General features: G+C 34.9%; 1 protein-coding gene and 1 pseudogene across 1 annotated transcript; one reads left to right on the top strand and one right to left on the bottom strand.

Moving 5' to 3' along the window:
• Positions 1-6,315: 6,315 nt before the first annotated feature.
• On the top strand, positions 6,316-8,626 carry LOC139485940 (heat shock protein 68-like; annotated as a pseudogene).
• An 8,397-nt stretch (positions 8,627-17,023) lies between these two features.
• LOC139485983 (heat shock protein 68-like) lies at positions 17,024-20,794 on the bottom strand. Its single transcript, XM_071270666.1, has 2 exons — positions 20,664-20,794; positions 17,024-19,471 (listed from the first exon to the last, which is right to left on the bottom strand). The coding sequence occupies exon 2, from the start codon at positions 19,455-19,457 to the stop codon at positions 17,532-17,534; it is 1,926 nt and encodes a 641-aa protein (XP_071126767.1). The 5' UTR covers positions 19,458-19,471; positions 20,664-20,794; the 3' UTR covers positions 17,024-17,531.
• Between the last annotated feature and the right edge of the window lie 241 nt (positions 20,795-21,035).

The following is a 21,035-nucleotide window of genomic DNA, read 5'->3' as shown; positions in this document are numbered from 1 at the left end:
CTACCTAGTATGGCAAATAGAAACCACTGAGTTCAGCTCTTGTAATTGGGCAGTACAACATTAAAAATCAGCTCAAAGTAAAATTGATAATGAAAATCGGGAATGTGTCAAAGAGACAACAACTTGATCAAGTAGCAGAAAACAGCTAAGGCCACCAATAGTCTTCAACAATGCGAGAAAATACCGCAAATGTGTACTTGTTCAGTGAAAAATGGATATCACACTTAACTCTAAAGCATATAAATGAACTAAAGTTAAAAACATATAAGACTTACTGGATCAAACCAGGCATTGAAATAAGTATTTGCTGCTTCTCTAGGAAGAACGTATCATTTAGGAGAAAGAACAAAGACATAAGATTGGAGTCTGATTAATGTGTACGAGAACGGTGATATATCTTGCTGCATATTGTTATATTTTTATCAAACTGAATAAATAAAGCAACCAATCAAAACATTGATTAGTTGAGTAGGCTGGCCAGTATTCTAAAAAATTGTTATTCATAGGCTAGAAAAGAGAAACGAAAGAAATAGAAAAACTGACAATTCCATGGACAGAGGATTTTGGACAGGTGCAAAATGTGGCAGGGTTTAACATGTTTAGTGTGATTTGGACTTGGTATCAGATAATCACAGCTATAGGAAGATGGGGTATGAGTTCCAATGAGATAACTCTCTATCAAAGTCACAATGAATAAAAGTAAATCATTATAGGTCAAGGTACAGCTTTCAACACGAAGCCGAGGCTCAAGCCGAACAGCAAGCTATAAAGGGACATTAAAATTACTAGTGTAAAGCCATTCAAATGGGAAAACCAACTGTCTAATCGATATAAAAAACGCGAAACACATAAACAGAACATCCACTGAACATCAGATTCCTGACTTGGGACAGGTGCAAACAATTGCAGCAGGATTAAACACTTTAATGGTGCAAATGTATGTTTTGATAGAACAATCCTAAGCTCCATTTTGTTTTTACACAATAAAATTCAAGCTTACCCTCTGACTGTCCCTCTGGTATCTTTCGCCCCTCTTTTACCACTATGAACTGGTATATCCATAGACGGTTTTTTAACTTAATGTAAGTTGGTGTACAAGAAAATAATTTGACTTCTTATTATTGTACTTTATGATTTTTAGGAATTATGAGTATAGCAAGCAGAAGATGACACATTCAAAATGTCATACTAGTATTTTAAAGGATACAGAATATCCCTTACCCTTATTATTTAAACGATTAAAACATTGTTTTTGATTTCTGGAACCATGTTTACCTCAATAGCTGGAGGTTGTAATCTCCACTGATACTGGATCAAACCAGGCATTGAAATAAGTATTTGCTGCTTCTCTAGTAAGAACGTATCATTTAGGAGAAAGAACAAAGACATAAGATTGGAGTCTGAATAATATGTTCGAGAACGGTGATATATCTTGCTGTATATTGTTATATTTTTACCTTGCACATTGAATATATGAACCTGATTGTCTGTTTATAACAATACAGGATTGTCTGAGTATTTGTAATATGTGTTGCTGGTCATCAAACTGAATAAATAAAGCAACCAATCAAAACATTGATTAGTTGAGTAGGCTGGCCAGTATTCTGCAAAATAGTTATTCATAGGCTAGAAAAAAGAAACGAAAGAAATAAAAGTCGAAGAAAAACTGACAATTCCATGGCTACCAAACGCAACATAGAATAAACAGCGTCATTAGTGCATGATACGCCAACCATCTTATGTGGAAGTTTTATGCAATCATAGTTTGAGAAAGTTTTAAGCAATAACCATATATTGTTTTTGAGATGACAGCGGGACATGTGAACCCCCCTCTCTTTTTCTTCAAAACACTAAATATCACTAAAATAAAACTTTGAATCAAAACCAAAAAGTATACAGATCTTAAGATTAATGTAACAAAGAAGTGTGTAAAGTTTTAAGTAATGATCATAAATTGTTTTTGAGATACGGCGCGACATGTAAAAAAAACCTCCCCCTATTTTACAAAATACTCAATAACTCAAAAATAAAATTTTAAATCATCACTCAAAAGTATACAAATCTTAAGATTAATATAACTAAGAAGTGTATAAAGTTTTAAGCAATAATCAAAAATCTGTTTTTGAGATACGGTGCAACATGTGAAAAAACTTGAAAAAAACACACTCCTGTTTTAGTCACAAAGTGCCGTAACTCAAAAAATTTTAATCTTATTTTCACCAAAAAGCATACAGATCATTTGACCATCATAAGAAACAACTATATATAAATTTGGATAAGTCGTTCTCAAGTTACGGTGTTTATCATGAGTTCTCATGTTTACGCCGGACAGACGGACAGACAGACAGACGGACGGACGGACGGACGGACAGACAGACAGACAGACAGACAGACGCCGGACAATTGTATATCATATATCCCGTCAAAATGGCGTATAAAAAGACCAATACGAATTTTACAATAACTGGGATATTCATTAGGGAACCCGCTCTAGTCATGCTTCAGTCGTGCCCTATTTAATTAACCAAATTTTTCCCACAAAAGGGGGGACCGCATCTCTCTCCCCCTAGTTTCGCAGATGACACTTCGTAATACACAAGACGAAGTCATTAAATGGTAAATAGAGTAACGATTTATTTCTATTGGTTTCTTTTGTTATAATATTCGGACAATTTTGAATCATTACCTGTTACCTGGTATCATTAGAGCTTCTTATGCAACTTGGGAGCCTAAGTGGTCAAGTGGTCTTATTAGTCCAACTACTATATCACAAGAGGCGGATTTAGGGGGGGCAGGGGGCCCGGACCCCCCCCCCCCCCCTTTTTGGGAAAAAATTTGGTTGCTTATATAGGGAATCATTGAAGCGTGACTGGGGCGGGCCCCCTCTTAGGTCAGTCAGTGGGCCCCCACTTATGAAAATTTCTGGATCCGCCACTGATCACAAGCCTGTATCAAAGTGGAAAGGGATTAATATAAGTTGCAAAACTTGTTTCCCAATCCACTATAAATATATATGTTTAAACTAAGCCTGTATCAACACTGAGGTTGTAAGTTCGACTCGAATCCACTCTAATTGATTGACTATAGGATTGTTAGTTTTATCTACCAAACGTCAGCGGTTTTTTCTGGTCTTTCCGGCTTCCTCTAAATACAACTGACCACCACTAAGTAGTACAATAGTGGCATACAACACCAATCAATCAATCTTTTTTTTTAACAATAATTACATGAGACAGGCGGGGTTGAACCATTTTTGGATATTTGAACCCTCACCTTTGTTTTAAATCTCAGCCGGGAGAAGGAACACAATTCCGATCGAGAGTTTTGTCATTACATTACATGTAAATTACTATGAACATGATCGAAAAAAAAAAAATTTGATGCTTGCGTGGTATGAACAAATTAAGTTTTCAGTATTTAAAAAGAAGTAGAATGTTTCTTTCCATTTAAAGGTCGTTACCAAACAAAACATCAAAACACAGTGACCAGTTTAAGTCAGTTTTCAACGCTATCAATCATGTTTTTCTTCTTCAAAATTAACACTACAAGATACGGAAATTCGGATTCTGAATATTTTTTATTGTCACCCGCTTGACCACAATGCAAATTCGGGATCAGAATACATATTTTTATGATCCCCCTATTCTAAAGTTAAATGGTCGTTCCCCTTGAGCATAGTCAATCAACTTTTAAGAAGGAAGGGGACACTATTCATAGTATAAGTGAGTGTCTGGATGGGGTTTACAAAAAAGGCCGTAAAATCAGTGGCGGATCCAGAAATTTTCATAAGGGGGGGCCCACTGACTGACCTAAGGGGGGGGGGCTCCAGTCACGCTTCAGTGATTCCCTATATAAGCAACCAAATTCTTTCCCAAAAAGGGGGGGGCCCGGGCCCCCTGGGCCCCCCCTAAATCCGCCTCTGAAAATGGTATCATGTTCTGGTTTTTTTTAAAAATCATTTGTATTTATATTTTATTTGATTATTTCGTTTATATAAGGAAAAAAGAAAAAGTGAAAAACAATTTGACAAAATGGAATAATGGGGCGCAATAGTTTATAAGTCAACTAAAAGATATTAAATAACAGACAAAATAGAGAACGAATAGAGGCAAACTAAAAGGGTATAAAAATTAGATAATAGAGAAATGAAAGACCCCCAAATTTGTCAAATTTTTAAAGATGCAATGAACTTTTTATAACAAAGTAATTAGTGTGGAACACACTTTTACTCTGCACCTTCCCGTTAACTACAAAAAAAAAAAAAACGAACCGCAGGCTGAGTTGTAGCACATGCAACCTAATTTTTGTTGTGTTCTTTTTTAATTGTTCATGAACATTAACAATGTGTTAACTGTTGATATTTATAGCCTTTTTCTTCTTCGCTGTGAATACTACTGTCACTCTAATATAATTATAATCAATTTAACTATTGTCAGTTTATTGTCTTAATTTTGTATGCCATAACCATTTAATGTAAATGTGTTTGTGCGAATAAAATATTGTCTATATTGTCTTTTGTCTATTGTAACAGATAAATTACTAAAAAAAAATTGTGCCAAAGAATATATTTCATTTATTAAATTATTTTGTTCTTGATATATATACAGTCTTTTTTTTTTTTTTTTTTTTTTTTTATCATACAAAGCTTCTGTTCCACTTACGTTGAAATGATATAAAATGATATATTCCTGTTTCCAAGTTTTTAGATTCCAAATTAACGGAGTGTATCCTGTAACTGGTGAAATATACACTCCTAGTCACTAGCCTAGCGTAAGCATTTATCTGTCGATCGATTTTATATCACTTTTACAGTCATCAATTTCCACAAACTTCGATAACCTTACCTCTAACCATCATTTATATATTTTAACAAATATGCAACAATTATTCATTTATTGAATAAACGGGTGAATTCGACAACATACTCGAAAAAACACACTTACAATTATCTTAAGAACAATTATGTTTATCAATCTAAAAATAGAAAACCCATATTTTTTATTTACGTTCGATATCTTCGGACGTCATCTCTCGTAAATACGATGATAAACGAGAATCTTCGAGTTATAAATAGAAACTCCTGATTATCCGAGAACATTCGTTTACTTTGTATATATAAGTAGCACACTATGCCAGTGTTAGTATCATAAACAAAGTCAAGAGGATATAAAGTCAGAACACAAAGTGATATTGCAAGACAGAATTATCGTATATAACTTAAAAAGGTAAGTCGTAATTATTTAATATTGAAATTTTGCATTATTTTCAGATAACTATACACGATTCAACAATTTTTTTGTGTTTGCTTGCATGACCCATATAAGTGTATTATGCAAATACAATTATTATAAAATAAACCTTCAGAGAATTTTGCTTAATTTGGCACCTGTTAGAAATATGTCAAAATTTCAAAATCAAGAATTCAGCGCAGCATACTTAAAAAGTGAAATAACAAAAAAATACTGAACTCCGAGGAAAATTCTAAACGGGAAGTCCCTCCAAATGGTAAGACCTAATCACATTCCCGACTTGATACAGGCATTCTTAAATGTACAAAATGGTGGATTGAACATGGCTTTCTTGTTATTAGCTAGTATTTTATAAACATTTTGAGAGGTGGAAAAAATTCTATTAGACTGGAGAGGACATAAAAAAAATAGATTGTGTCTTTTCTAAATTGGTAAATATCCACCACAGCCACTTCATTTTGAAATAAAAAAAATTCCCTGTACGTATTGAAATAATATAGTTTTTATATTAATTAATGAAATAAACTGTCGTATAATGAAAAAATAATAAACATATGCACCCCAAACAATAGATAAATGGTCAGTGCTTCAACCGAACGTTAGATGTTTATCAGAAACAACGACCCAACAACAACGACAAAAATAAAAGACATAATTTCATATACTTCGGATTATTTTTTTATTTTAACACGTACTAAGTCAACAACAATTTAACTTCAAAAGGGGGGTATGTTTTTTTTCTTAGTCAGAACTTTTATTCACACAAAGCGCATAAAAAATTATTGTAGTTTTTCAACTCGATCAATCAGATGATTTTAAAAATTTAACAGTATTAGCTATAAGGTATGGGATAATTTGCATTCAGAATTTTTTTGTCATCTGCTTGACCAGAACATTTGTCAGTTTTCATCAAATTGGGTAGCAGAATTTATTTTAGAAAGAAAATATACCCATCCCCCCTTTTTCCTGGACGTTTAATGGTCGTTTCCTAACTGTTTATTTCTGCTTTAAGAAAAAAATACATTACATGAATTGTTAGATGAAAATACTATTATTATATTTTTTAGAGTACGAATCAAAGATGGCAGGAAAATCTCCAGCAATTGGAATTGATCTTGGAACAACATATTCATGTGTCGCTGTTTTCCAGCACGGTAAAGTAGAAATAATTGCCAATGACCAGGGTAACAGAACTACACCCAGTTATGTTGCCTTCACGGATACAGAGAGACTTGTTGGCGATGCAGCAAAAAACCAAGTAGCACTGAATGCTGAAAATACTATTTTCGATGCCAAGAGACTGATCGGAAGAAATTTTACTGATTCAGCCGTACAGTCCACATAAAGCATTGGCCATTCAAAGTGATCAACAGTGGTGGTAAACCAAAACTCCAAGCCGAACACAAAGGAGAAACAAAAACATTTACACCAGAAGAAATAAGTTCAATGGTTTTAGTTAAAATGAAAGAAACTGCTGAAGCCTATCTGGGCAAGAAGATAAAAGATGCTGTAATCACGGTTCCTGCATACTTCAATGATTCCCAAAGACTAGCCACAAAGGATGCTGGGTGTATTGCAGGACTGAACGTACTAAGGATTATAAACGAACCTACTGCTGCGGCATTAGCTTACGGTCTGGACAAAAATCTTTCTGGTGACAAGAATGTTCTAATATTTGATTTGGGAGGAGGAACATTTGATGTCTCCATTCTGTCGATTGGTGAGGGTTCATTATTTGAGGTTCGGTCCACTGCTGGAGATACTCATCTTGGAGGGGAGGATTTTGATAACAGAATTGTTAAACATTTCATTACTGAATTTAAGAGGAAGCATGGTAAAGACATCTCTGGAAATAATCGTGCAATCAGAAGATTATTAACTGCATGTGAGAAAGCAAAGAGAACATTGTCAAGCAGTACAGAGGCAAACGTGGAGATTGATTCGTTGTTTGAGGGCATGGACTTCTACACAAAAATCACCAGAGCTCGATTTGAAGATTTGTGCGCAGATTTGTTCAGAAAGACAATGGAGCCGGTTGAAAAAGCTTTGCGGGACGCAAAACTGGACAAGGGAAGTATTAATGAGGTTGTACTTGTTGGAGGCTCAACAAGGATCCCAAAAATACAGAAAATGTTGTCGGAATTCATGAATGGAAAGGAATTGAACAAATCTGTCAATCCTGACGAAGCTGTGGCCTATGGTGCAGCCGTACAAGCAGCTATCCTATCAGGTGATCGTAGTGACGTCATTAAAGATGTTTTGTTAGTAGACGTGGCTCCACTGTCCCTTGGAATCGAAACAGCCGGTGGTGTCATGACAAAACTAATTGAAAGGAATACAAAGATCCCTGCAAAAGCCTCCAACACTTTCACAACATATTCAGATAACCAGCCAGCAGTAAGCATTCAAGTTTTCGAAGGAGAAAGAGCAATGACCAAAGACAATAATACTCTTGGAAAATTCGACTTGACTGGTATACCTCCAGCTCCCCGTGGTGTACCTCAAATCGACGTAGAATTTAACATTGATGCAAATGGACTTTTACACGTATCGGCTAAAGACAAAAGTACAGGAAATACAAAGCAAATTACAATCACAAATGACAGAGGAAGGCTTAGCAAAGAAGACATTGATAGAATGGTTTCCGAAGCAGAGAAATACAAAGACGAAGATGAAAAACAAAAACAGCGAGTTTCATCAAGGAATCAACTTGAGAACTATATTTTCAGTGTTAAACAAGCGACAAATGACTCTGGTGACAAGCTGACAACTGAGGAAAAACAGACTGTTACAACAGCTTGTGAAGAATCACTTAAATGGTTAGATCAAAATTCCTTAGCAGAGAAAGATGAATATGAAGACAAAATGAAAGAACTTCAGAGAGTATGTTCACCCGTCATGACAAAACTTCATGGAGGTGCCCAAGGTGGACCAGCTGGTAGTACTGGGGGACAACACGGGGGTCAGAACACATCTGGTGGACCAACTGTGGAAGAAGTTGATTAATAAACAAATACTTTTATAAATGACATTGCTTAAAGTGATTTTCGAGATTGCTAGTCGTTAACATATAATCATGCAAAAGAAGATGTATTGGATTTTGAATGGCATTAACATTGAAAAATAGTTGTACATGTGTTATTATAAGTTTTGTTATTTTTGTAGTTAAATAGTACAAAGCATTTTAAAATATGGAGTTATTTTGTAAAGAGCTTTAATCCTAAAATATTTAGTTGTACATGTATTGGCATTAACATTGAAAATATTTAGTTATCATGAAGTTTTTCAGAAGAAAGAACTTTAATTTAATCCATTTAGTTATTTTGTTATAAAATTTGTAAACTATTTAGTTTTTCAGTAATAAACTGTATAAAACATTTATTTCTTCATTAATTTAGACACTCTTTTCCAGTAAGTGACCTCTTAAAGTGGTGAATTATGTCAATGAGACAGGTCAGTATAATACCGACAGGTTTCAAACAGTTGAAACTTTACGTATTGCAACAATAACATGTGAAATGATTACCAATAAGGCCACTCTTCACTAGACAACAAATTCCGTAGAATGTAACAACTGTACATTCCTGGTATTCAAATGTGTAAGTTTGGGCGTTCCTGGTGAAGTAAATTTTCTTATTTAAGCAATAACTCAAGAATCTGAAAGTTGAACATATTCACAGTTACTGAATATCATACTTGTTAATTTCGTGCATCTGAAATCAAGCCATTAGTTTTCTCGTTTCAGTTGCTTGACTTTGATCAGTTCGGGTCCATTTGTATCTTGCTTTGCAGTTTGGGTTTTACAAATACGTAGAAAGTTAGAACTAAATGACAGTAGAGGATTTAATTTAACCCATTTAGTTATTTTGTTATAAAATTTGTAAAATATTTAGTTTTTATTGTCCACCTTGAGCACAAGGAATTGAGTAAGCCCAAGGGAGTTTATCTGTGATACCATTTGATTTTCATGGGGGGGGGGGGGGTAAAAAAGTCAGGATAAACTAAAAAAAAAAAAAACAGGACCGAACAGAGTGAAAAATAAAAAGGCAGGACAGAGATTACAGCTAAAAAAATGCAGGACAAAATTTTTCATTCTAGCCCCCCCTCCCCCCCAATGAAAATCAAATGGTAGCTCCCTAAGTTTTTTTTAATCATTTTTTAGTCATTGGTTATTTCATTCCTGAATGGGAAAGAATGGATATGCTGTATCATAGCAATGGAATGCCTATGGTTATCCGTTTGCTGTTCTTCATCTTAAAGTAACTTTTGGTTTTGATGATGCTCACTTTTTATCCTCAATGTTGTTTAGATATGGTGTTAGACTACAAGTTATACTCAACCTAAGGGCATTATGTTTTTCAGTTTATGTGTCCATCCGTCCGTCTGTACCGCTTCAGGTTAAATTTTTTCGGTCAAGGTAGTTTTTGATGAAGTTGAAGGCCAACTTCAACTTGAAACTTAGTACACATGTTCCCTATGATATGATCATTCTAATTTTTAATTCCAAAATAAAGTTTTGACCCTAATTTCACTGTCCAACGAACATAGAAAATGAAAGTGCGAGTAGGGCATTAGTTTACTATGGAAAAATTCTTGTTTTTTTTATGTTCATTGTACATTTGGTACAATAACTCTAGCATGATTTGACCCAATATTTTGTAACATTTGATCTAAGATTTGATGCAGTTATGTTCCCTTTTAATTATGACAATAGTACGTATCTCATTAGAGACATTTGTTTGTGAAACAAATATATAAATTACTTTTGAGGAATAATCACATACTTGTACTTAAAAGATGTATGGACATCTATAAAGGGAGAGGTTGGGTAAACGTCAATGAGAAGACAACTCAACAACAACAAAAAACAGACAATTACAAAAATTTTTTTTGTGCCCTATTTAATGGGTATTATGTTTTTCGGTCTGTCCGTCCATCCGTTTGTCTGTGCCTCTGTCCGTCCGTCTTTCCCGCCAGATCAATGAGATGTGGTATAGTTACAGATGAGTTCATGAGTATGAAATCAATTACATGCCACCGTACAGCCTTCGAAAATGAGAAAACATAGACTGTACAGTCGGCTGTAAATGACAAAACAATAAACGAAGAACAAATATGACAGACCGTAACTAACGACAACCACTTACAGGCTCCTATATCAATTCTTTGTGTTCTTGAAGTAAAGACATAAAATCAAATCCATTACTTAATTTTTTATTTACTAAGGCTTTTCCACCTCAGCAATCCAACGATTCCACCTCAGCAATCAAACGACATAATATTGAATTACGCACTCGAGAGTGTAGCCTGATAAAATTGAGAATGAAAATTAGGAATGTTTCATACAAGAATTACAAAGGCCAGAGGCTCCAGACAATGGACAAGCGTAAACATGCAGTGGGATTAAACATGTTTTGTGAGATCTCAACCCTCCCCTATACCTTGAGTCAATGAAGAATAAGCAAAGACATACATAGTCTTCAAGAAGGATAGACTACAGTGGTCCATACGATATGTCAAGCTACAAATCACACCGAGTCTAAATAAATAAATTTAACATGATATACTGATTGACTTTAAAAACGCAACACTCATTGTGTTTGTTTTTTTACCAAATCATCTTTGATTCTCATACAACTACTATTTATGCTTACCCATGCTTCTTTTTCTTTAGAAACAATCAACATCTGACTTACCTGTGTTTATTAAACATACTGGATTTTTGAAGAAGTTTCTTTTTCTTTAGAAAAAATCAATATCTGACTTACCTATCTGTATGGAACCCATTAAAGTTTTTTTTTTCAGTTTTTTTTTTTTTTGCTTCATGAAACAATTCTTTCAAGCCTTGGCCACACTTAAATCAGTTAGAAATGCTGCATCTCCATATTGTCAAGACTGAGGAATAAAAAACTGAATCAGCCCATAAGAATACTGTAAACAGTAAAACATGAACGTGCTGTAAACTTAAGAAACTTGTGTTAAGCTAGGTTCACACTGCCGATCAGATCAACTCGATCAAGCCCGATCAAAACAAATTACGTGATCGGGAGACTGGTCTGACTCAATCGACAAGGATGTTCGGGATAGTCTACCCTACTCGTCATCCATCTGACTATCTACCCGAGAGTTTTTGACATGTCAAAAACAATCCAGTAAGGACCGAGAAGCAAGTCACTCGAGAAGAGATCGAGAAGCAGTCGAGAAGCAGTCGAATTGAGTTTGGTCGGAATACAACAAAATTTACGATCAGTACTCGATCATTTCGACTTTTGCTCGACTAATGTCCGATCATTTCCAGAATAACTCGACCAATGTCCAATCGCTTCCAGATCACTGCGACTTCTATATTTATTTTACCCCAGACCAACTCGACCAATACCCGATCCCTTCGCGACAACATTCGACTACTCTTCGGTATCTACTCGCCCATACCCGAGAACACATGACTGCTACACGATTCTCTAAACGTTTGTGCAGGTCTGATTAACTCTCATAACTCTGCTTCCGCAAAAATATATTGGCAACAATATATTTAACTGTACACAAATTCCTCTATGTACAGTACGTGTCTTTACTTTTACAGGGAGAGGTAACATTTTAAAAGAGAGGCAAAAGACACCAAAGGAACGATCAAATGTTGAAAACAAACCGACACAGCCATAGCAAAAACCGACGACGAGAAGACAAACAGCAGTCCACATAAAATAGAAAACTAAAAACTTAGCAATACATAACCCCAAAAAAACATGGGATGAACTCATGTGTTCCGGAAGAGAAGAATATCCTGCAATGTTGGCACCGGCTGATTTTTCAAATATGAAAGTAATTGTGCAATAATATTCATTATTAGACTGCTGACGACTAAGTTATCTTTCGAAGTTGGTTTATAAGAACATCGATCAAGATTATATTTACCTGTTTTATGGGCTATTTTCTGTTTTTTTCTGTCCGTATTTTTCGTTTGTATAGAAATGTTTGTACTAGTATAAACAAAGAAGATGTAGTACAATTGCCAACGAGACAGCTCTTCACAGAACACCAAATGACATAGAAATGATTAATATATATATACATGTAACAACGAACGATACAAACAGTTCAGCGTGCACACGTTTTGATCATTTGATTCTAACATACTTTTGCAAAGTTTGCATAAACTTTGACAAACTATACTCTCGCTGCTAATACGTCTTCTGTTTGTCGTTCGTCGTTCTGTTAGTTCAAACGATGCATTTCTTTCTAACTTTAACATTAGATCAATTATCTAAACGTGTTCTTGCTTGTCATAACTCAAAATATTGTCTAAAATTACTATAAAAAAAAAGACCAATACACAGTAATTTCGTAGTGCAATTTTTTAGACAATAAATGAAAAAAAATCCCAGCTGCGTTTTCTCAATATTTTTACAGTGTGTTGTACTAGTTTTGGGACAAATTATATCAAACTTATAGAAAACTTTATCAGCTCTACCTCAAAATATGAACAATTTTATATTAAGGGGTCTTGAAATCTTTTGACAGATTCCGAAGTGCTAATTTTTTACCTTTTTCAGCTGAACCTAATCACTACTTTACATTAATATTTATGACCCAAATTTTTTACAGTGTCATTTCACCCCCTTCTTGCTATATGAGGAATAAAACATGGAAAAATAAATTTAGAAGGGATATAACAAAATTTCGTATGTAACACACTGTCAACACTAAGGACTATATTCGTTGTCCGGACAACGAAAATCAAAGGACGATAACTGTGTACTCGATCCTAATACAACTATTACATATCAGTGTCCACTATGAGGAAGTTTTTGTAAGCATTGGGTTCCTCTTTGTTAAGTTAGTGCAAGTCTCCCGTACTGCCCACATGTGGTCGGCGTGTCAGCCACTGCCTCACTTAGATTTCTCGGCGCCCGTTGCTGTCTACACCTGCTTGTTCGTTTTCTTTTCACTCTCCAAGCTCCGTTACCTGTTTCTCTGAGCTCTTACCACCTTGCCCACAAATCCAATTGCTTTATTTCGATCTATATAGATATTTTGAATGTATGATTTTATTCGGACCTTCTACTGAATATAACCAAATATACGGAAAATGTGTCCATGGGACACTGATAATACCCCAGCTAGCATAAGTAACATTATAAAGGGTCATTACTCAAGAACGGCCACCCAAATTTGCTTTTGAACTGTGTTTTATGGAAATAAGCATTGTGTATACGGCGTTTCATAAAATTTGGTTGAAGCAAAAAAAATTAAAGAACGGAAACTAATATTGTTGGGACGTACGCACATACGTTCGGACGGACAAGGGTAACACGTAATGCCCACCCCGAAGTGGCGAGGAATAAAAGTTTCGGACGTTTTTATACTAAAATTGTGCATACTCGACCAATTCCCGATTATCCCTACGACCCATATACGATCAGGTCGATCTGGTCTGGTCGAGATCAGACTGAGATTGTGAAAAAATTGATTTGGTCTAGCTAGTCGAGTAAAAATCGTGTAAAGATCGTGAACTGATCGGAATTATCGAATAAGTATTCATTTTGTTGTCGGGATGGAGTCCTGATGGGGTCGTGAATTGTCGAGTTAAGGTCGTGTACAGTCGGATGGCGGTCGGGTAGAAGTTGTAAACAGGCCCGATCAAGAATTTGGTTGAGCTTGGTCGTGGAAATTTGGACAATCGGGTTCATCGAGTTGATCTGATCGGCAGTGTGAACCTAGCTTTACTGTCCTTACTGTATAGGATGTGTTGTCGACAATCAATGACCAGATCAACATGCAGTCAATATAATTTGATTACCCAACGTAATTCGCCATTTCAGAATCTAATGCATCCTGGGTAATATTTTCAAAACTGTACACCACAACGTCCTGATTGGTTAAAAATGTCATAAACAATGGAAATTTAACCAATGAAGTGGCGTTATTTTCATTTTGGGGTACGAACAATGAAATTACCCATGATTCTTTAGATTCTGAAACGGCTAAATTGCGAGACATGTTTACAACTGGTAATGAATTTGCGGAATAGCATTGCGCACAGATTCATTCAATAAATGTTTCCCATGCATAAACTGTACTGCCAAAGAATCGGCTGAAGAAAAACATTTAAAGCCCGAAAGTTTCAACTGCATAATTGCCAACCCCCATAGTAATGGTTGGTACAAAGGCTAATTCAGAAGGTGCAAAACAGAACCCAAAACATGTCAAGCAGAATTGGTTGACCTTTCTGGCAATCATTTTGGTGTTTGTTACAAGCAGTCATTGCTTTTGGCGGTGACAAATTCATTCAAAATTTTAAAAAGAATAATCTAGTGTTGCGTTTCTAAAGTCGGTCGTTATAATATATCCAACTAAGAGACAACTATTTATCAGAGTCCAAATAAAGTTGATGCAAAAATTAAGTAAAAAAAAATTAAGCAACCATGCAGCAATCTCAACAATCTGAGAAAAAAAAAAATAATACCGCAAAGTCTGCTGTAAAAAGCCTCGACACGAAAAATGTTAAACAATTCAAAAGAAAACCAACAGCTTTATTTATAACGAAATAATTTTCGAAAAAACAAAACAGACATACAGGAATCATTGACAACAACGTAACAACCGATTGAAGCAAGTACCATCTAGAGTTCAAATACGTGGATGTTTGTGGTTATAAGCAACTATATGATCACAAAAAATGTGAAAAAAATCATACTGCCGCTGAAAGTCGGTTGAAATATGTAAATCAGATTTAAGAAAAAAACAACCGATAAATTGTAGACAAAACAATTTTCGAAAAAAAGTGTGGTAGACGAGAACCAACAACAACCACTGAATAACAAGCCTGTTTTTTCCACAAACAGAATATTAACTGATCGACAAAGATACCCGAGTCTGGGAATTCCCCTTCTAAAATTCGCATATAGTCTCCATGTGTGTAGTATCTTAAAACATCATAAATAAATTTCCAATTATGGGCCAATGAGAGCTATTGTTATTACATGTCTTTCGACCCGTCGTCATTATCCGTCGACCATGTATTTTTACAATAATATGTTTCTCTGAGAATAATGGGTCAATTGGAACCATACTTGGCCAATCGTCAATCCTCGGGAGACTCTACTCTCCCTATGAGGTACGTAATCGGCTGAGTTGTGACGAATGCAAATTTGGCCAAACATATCATTTGGCTATTTAATTGAAGGATTATTCCCAATGATCCTTACTTTCAGCCAACACTGAGGACATAGTTTAAAATGAAACACAAGGGTAAAATGCATGTTTTGTCTTCTTTCTTGAAAATCGTCACAAGTCGATAATAAACTGATAACGCCATGGTTAGAGAATACAAACAGACCGAAAGACAAAAAGAGTACAGAAAACACAACATACAAAACTAAAGACTGCAGCAACACAAACCCCATTTTCCATTTTGTTATGTCGAATTGTCAAGTGTGTAATTTGATATTGTGTCGTTGGGTTGCTGTTCCATTGATACATATCTGTAATGGTTTACTTTTTACAAATTTGGACATGGATGGAGAGTTGTCTCATTGGCATTCATCCCACATCTTCTTATATCTAATTAGGCTCTTGTAATGAATTGTTTCATTGAGTTACATGTATCTTGTTTCGTTACCCTAGGGCAATACCACTGCTATTGGACAATCTGTTATCTAGGTGTCAACATCTTAATACTAGAGATCAACTGCTACAGCCTAACCCAATTCCTTTTATATCCTCCTCGTAATCGTCCCAACTCGGCCGATTTCGTACCTCATCTAAGGAGAGAAGCGGTGTCACCCGAGGATTGCCGATTGATCCTCCTCGGACATTTAGCCCTACTTTTCTAGTAATTTATACGTCCCTGGTATTCAATTTTATAAGTTTGATCGTTCCTGATGAAGTTTAGCTCTGTCCAGAAAGCGCCTTTGACGCTCACAATTCCTGGTAATAAGATGTTAGAGTTTAAGCTTTCGTGATGAAGTCAAATCCAGGAAAGCGCTTTTGACGCTCAAAATTTATTACGTGCATGTCATAATCATTTTTTTTGAAGCAATACCACAAGAATTTGAAAATTGAATATATACACTCTTCTTTTTTTTTTTTTGGGGGGGGGGGGGCTCTTTTTAGTTTGATCATCAGCGTGAGCCAAGACTCCGTGTTGAGAGAGAGTACTTTGACCTGTAATTGTTTACTTTTACAAATTGTGACGTGGATAAAGAGTTTTCTCATTGGCACACAAACCACATCTTCTTATGTCTATTAACAGTTGCTGTCTATCATACTTGTTTTTCATGCACCTGTTTTCCTGTTTTCCCGTCGCAGTTTTTTGAAATTTATCATTTGAGCCATTTATAAATTGCCTTGCAGTATGGGTTTTGTTAATTTTTGATGGTCGCACGGTAATTATTGTTGCCTTATTGGTAATCATACCACATCTTATAATGATAATAATAAGACTTATTGTTAATGTAAGATGACTTTCCATATGTTTAATTTTAACATTTGTGACTTGGATAGAGAGTTATCTCATTGGCAACCATACCACATTTTCTTATATAAATTTGCTAATTGTTAAATGTCGTACGGAGACGGTTATTAATTTTACGGACTTTGGTCTCTGGTGGAGAGTTGCCTTATTGGTAATCATATCACATGTTATTGTTACCGTACAATGAGTTTCAAATGTTTGAAACATCTCTCGATTTTAGACTAGTTTATCTCATTGACATAAATCACCTCTTGTAGAGGTCATTTTCTGGAAAAAAATGTCTAAATTACTGAACAAATAAATGTTTAACACAGTTTATTACTGAAAGACTAAATATTTTACAAAATGTGTATGAATATTTCAAAACTAAATATATCATAATTAAAGTTTTTTCTACTGAAAAACTAAAGGATAATTAAATATGTTTTAATGTTAATGCCAACACATGTACAACTTAAATATTCAATTAAAGTTTTTTTTCTACTGAAAAAAACAAATAACTAAATATGTTCAATGTTAATGCCAACACATATGTTCAATGTTAATGCCAACACATATGTTCAATGTTAATGCCAAAACATATGTTCAATGTTAATGCCAACACATGTACAACTAAATATAGCACTTTAAAGGCTTTAATATGTAACTTAAAAATAACAAAACTTATGATAAACACATGTACAACTATTTTTCAATGTTAATGCCATTCAAAGTCCAATACATATTCTCTAGCATGATTATATTTTAACGACTAGCAATCTCAAAAATCACTTTAAGCAATATTAATGTCATTTAAAATTTATATCTTAATCAACTTCTTCCACAGTTGGTCCACCAGATGTGTTCTGTCCTCCGTGTTGTCCCCCTGAACTACCAGCCGGTCCACCTTGATTACCTCCATGAAGTTTTGTCATGAAGGGTGAACATACTCTCTGAAGTTCTTTCATTTTGTCATCGTATTCATCTTTCTCTGCTAAGGAGTTTTGATCTAACCATTTAAGTGATTCTTCACAAGCTGTTGTAACAGTTTGTTTTTCCTCAGGTGTCAGCTTGTCACCAGAGTCATTTGTCGCTTGTTTAACACTGAAAATATAGTTCTCAAGTTGATTCCTTGATGAAACTCGCTGTTTTTGTTTTTCATCTTCGTCTTTGTATTTCTCTGCTTCGGAAACCATTCGATCAATGTCTTCTTTGCTAAGCCTGCCTCTATCATTTGTGATTGTAATTTGCTTTGTATTTCCTGTACTTTTGTCTTTAGCCGATACGTGTAAAAGTCCGTTTGCATCAATGTTAAATTCTACGTCGATTTGAGGTACACCACGAGGAGCTGGAGGTATACCAGTCAAGTCGAATTTTCCAAGAGTATTATTGTCTTTGGTCATTGCTCTTTCTCCTTCAAAAACTTGAATGCTTACTGCTGGCTGGTTGTCTGAATATGTTGTGAATGTGTTGGAGGCTTTTGCAGGGATCTTTGTATTCCTTTCAATTAGTTTTGTCATGACACCACCGGCTGTTTCAATTCCAAGGGACAGTGGAGCTACGTCTACTAACAGTACATCTTTAATGACGTCACTACGATCACCTGATAGGATAGCTGCTTGTACGGCTGCACCATAGGCCACAGCTTCGTCAGGATTGACAGATTTGTTCAATTCCTTTCCATTCATGAATTCCGATAACATTTTCTGTATTTTTGGGATCCTTGTTGAGCCTCCAACAAGTACAACCTCGTTAATACTTCCCTTGTCCAGTTTTGCGTCCCTCAAAGCTTTTTCGACCGGTTCCATAGTCTTTCTGAACAAATCTTGACATAGATCTTCAAATCGTGCTCTGGTGATTTTTGTGTAGAAGTCCATGCCCTCAAACAATGAGTCTATCTCCACGTTAGCCTCTGTACTGCTGGACAATGTTCTCTTTGCTTTCTCACATGCAGTTAATAATCTTCTGATTGCACGATTATTTCCAGAAATGTCTTTACCATGCTTCCTCTTAAATTCAGTAATGAAATGTTTAACAATTCTGTTATCAAAATCCTCCCCTCCAAGATGAGTGTCTCCAGCTGTGGAACGTACCTCGAACAATGAACCCTCACCGATCGACAGAATGGAGACATCAAATGTTCCTCCTCCCAAATCAAATATCAGAACGTTTTTGTCACCAGATAGATTCTTGTCCAGACCGTAAGCTAATGCCGCAGCAGTAGGCTCGTTGATGATCCTCAGTACGTTCAGTCCTGCAATACACCCAGCATCCTTGGTGGCTAGTCTTTGCGAATCATTGAAGTATGCAGGTACCGTGATGACAGCATCTGTTATCCTTTTCCCCAGATAGGCTTCAGCAGTTTCTTTCATTTTAACTAAAACCATAGAGCTTATTTCTTCTGGTGTAAAGGTTTTTGTTTCTCCTTTGTGTTCGGCTTGTAGTTTTGGTTTACCGCCACTGTTGATAACTTTGAATGGCCAATGCTTCATGTCAGACTGTACGGCTGAATCGGTAAAATTTCTTCCGATCAGTCTCTTGGCATCGAAAATAGTATTTTCAGCATTCAGCGCTACCTGGTTTTTTGCTGCATCTCCTACAAGTCTCTCTGTATCCGTGAAGGCAACATAACTAGGAGTAGTTCTGTTCCCCTGATCGTTGGCAATTATTTCTACTTTCCCGTGCTGGAAAACAGCGACACATGAATATGTTGTTCCAAGATCAATTCCAATTGCTGGAGATTTTCCTGACATCTTTGATTTGTAATCTTAAAAATATAACAATAGTATTTTTTAATTAACAATTCATTTATTATTTATTATAATTTTAAAAAGCAGAAATAAAAAATCAGTAAAGTGTTAGAATGAAAAATAATAAAAGTATGTTACAACCACGTATGTCATTGTTTTCTTTTTATTGTTGAGTCGCTGTCTCTGATAAACAACTGACGTTAGTAAAGGGGGCTCCTAGGTAAAAATCAATTTTTTTTTGTAATATAGGATTTTGCTATATTTTTTTATAAATGAACTTTATCATATACTCAAAGGAAAAATGAAATAAAACAATGGGGTCACCGTTCATTTAAGCTCACAATCTGCCTCCAAAAGAAGCATACATTTATGTTAATGTCCTTTTTTTCTGTTGAACTAATAGGAGAAATAGAGGCAATACCGAAATAAAAAAATAACCTAATTACAGAAATCGCTTAAATTTTACAATTATTTAGTTAATGTACAGCTTATATGAAAACAATGATAAAAAATATAGGTCACCGATGAGTTAAAAAAAGATATTTCAAATTTAATGCCAAAAAATGGCATTTTTGCACCAAAAGGAGATCATTTGTAGCTTTTTCAATGATATAAACATTTTAAAAGTCATCTGGGGCCAAACCGAATCGATCTTTTGGGTTGATTTTTTTTTACCATATCATAAAGTAATAACTAATAGTGTAATAAATAAAATTTGTAATGAAAAATTAAAGGTTCAATTTTTTGCTGAAATTTTTGTACCCACGAGCCACTTTAAGACACTGACAATTTATGATTTATATATTGTTTGATGCGCTTATGTTTAATTTTCATCACGATACAATTTATTTCATTGATTGAAATAAATACCACCTTTTATTTCAATGCATACAGGAACTAAAATTTCATAAAAATGAAGTGGATGTTTACCAATTTTGAAAAGACACAATTTGTTTTACGTCCTGTCGGTCCAGTAGTCTTATAGATTCTTCCAGTCTCTGAAAATATTAAAAGCATTCTAGCTAAAAAAAAAATAGATGAATGTTTTATGGATGCTGAGCTGCACCTAAGATTTTAACGAATTTCTAACATGTGCCAATATCAGATTCCATCTAAACAAAAATTGTATTGTTGAATCTTTCTGTTTAGTGTAGCGAAAGTTCAAACATAATGCAAAATACAATATTGATTAATTAATTTATTACATACCTGTTTTCGTTTAAACAATAATTCTGTCTTGTAATATCTCTTTGTGTTCTGCCTGTATATCCTCTGACTTCGTATATGATTCTAACACTGGCATAGAGTGCTACTTATATATACAAAGTTAACGAATGTTCTCGGATAATCAGGAGTTTCTATTTTTAACTCGAAGATTCTCGTTTATCATCGTACCTACTAGAGATGACGTCCGAAGACATCGAATGTAAATAAAAATATGGGTTTTCTATTCTTAGATTGATAAACATAAATGTTCTAAAAATAACTGTAAGTGTAGTCTTTCGAGTATGTTATCGAATTATAAGCGTTTATTCAATCAATGAAGAATTGTTGGGTGATTACGAATATGTTAAATATGTA

The sequence above is a fragment of the Mytilus edulis genome, chromosome 8 (assembly GCF_963676685.1).
Source record: "Mytilus edulis chromosome 8, xbMytEdul2.2, whole genome shotgun sequence".
Taxonomy (NCBI): Eukaryota; Metazoa; Mollusca; class Bivalvia; order Mytilida; family Mytilidae; genus Mytilus; species Mytilus edulis.
Note: the sequence above shows the minus strand (reverse complement) of the source record. Positions and strands in the feature narration are given on the sequence as shown.

Coding starts and splice junctions, on each gene's coding strand:
- LOC139485983 (XM_071270666.1), bottom strand. CDS start 19,457: ATGTCAGGAAAATCTCCAGCAATTGGAATTGATCTTGGAACAACATAT.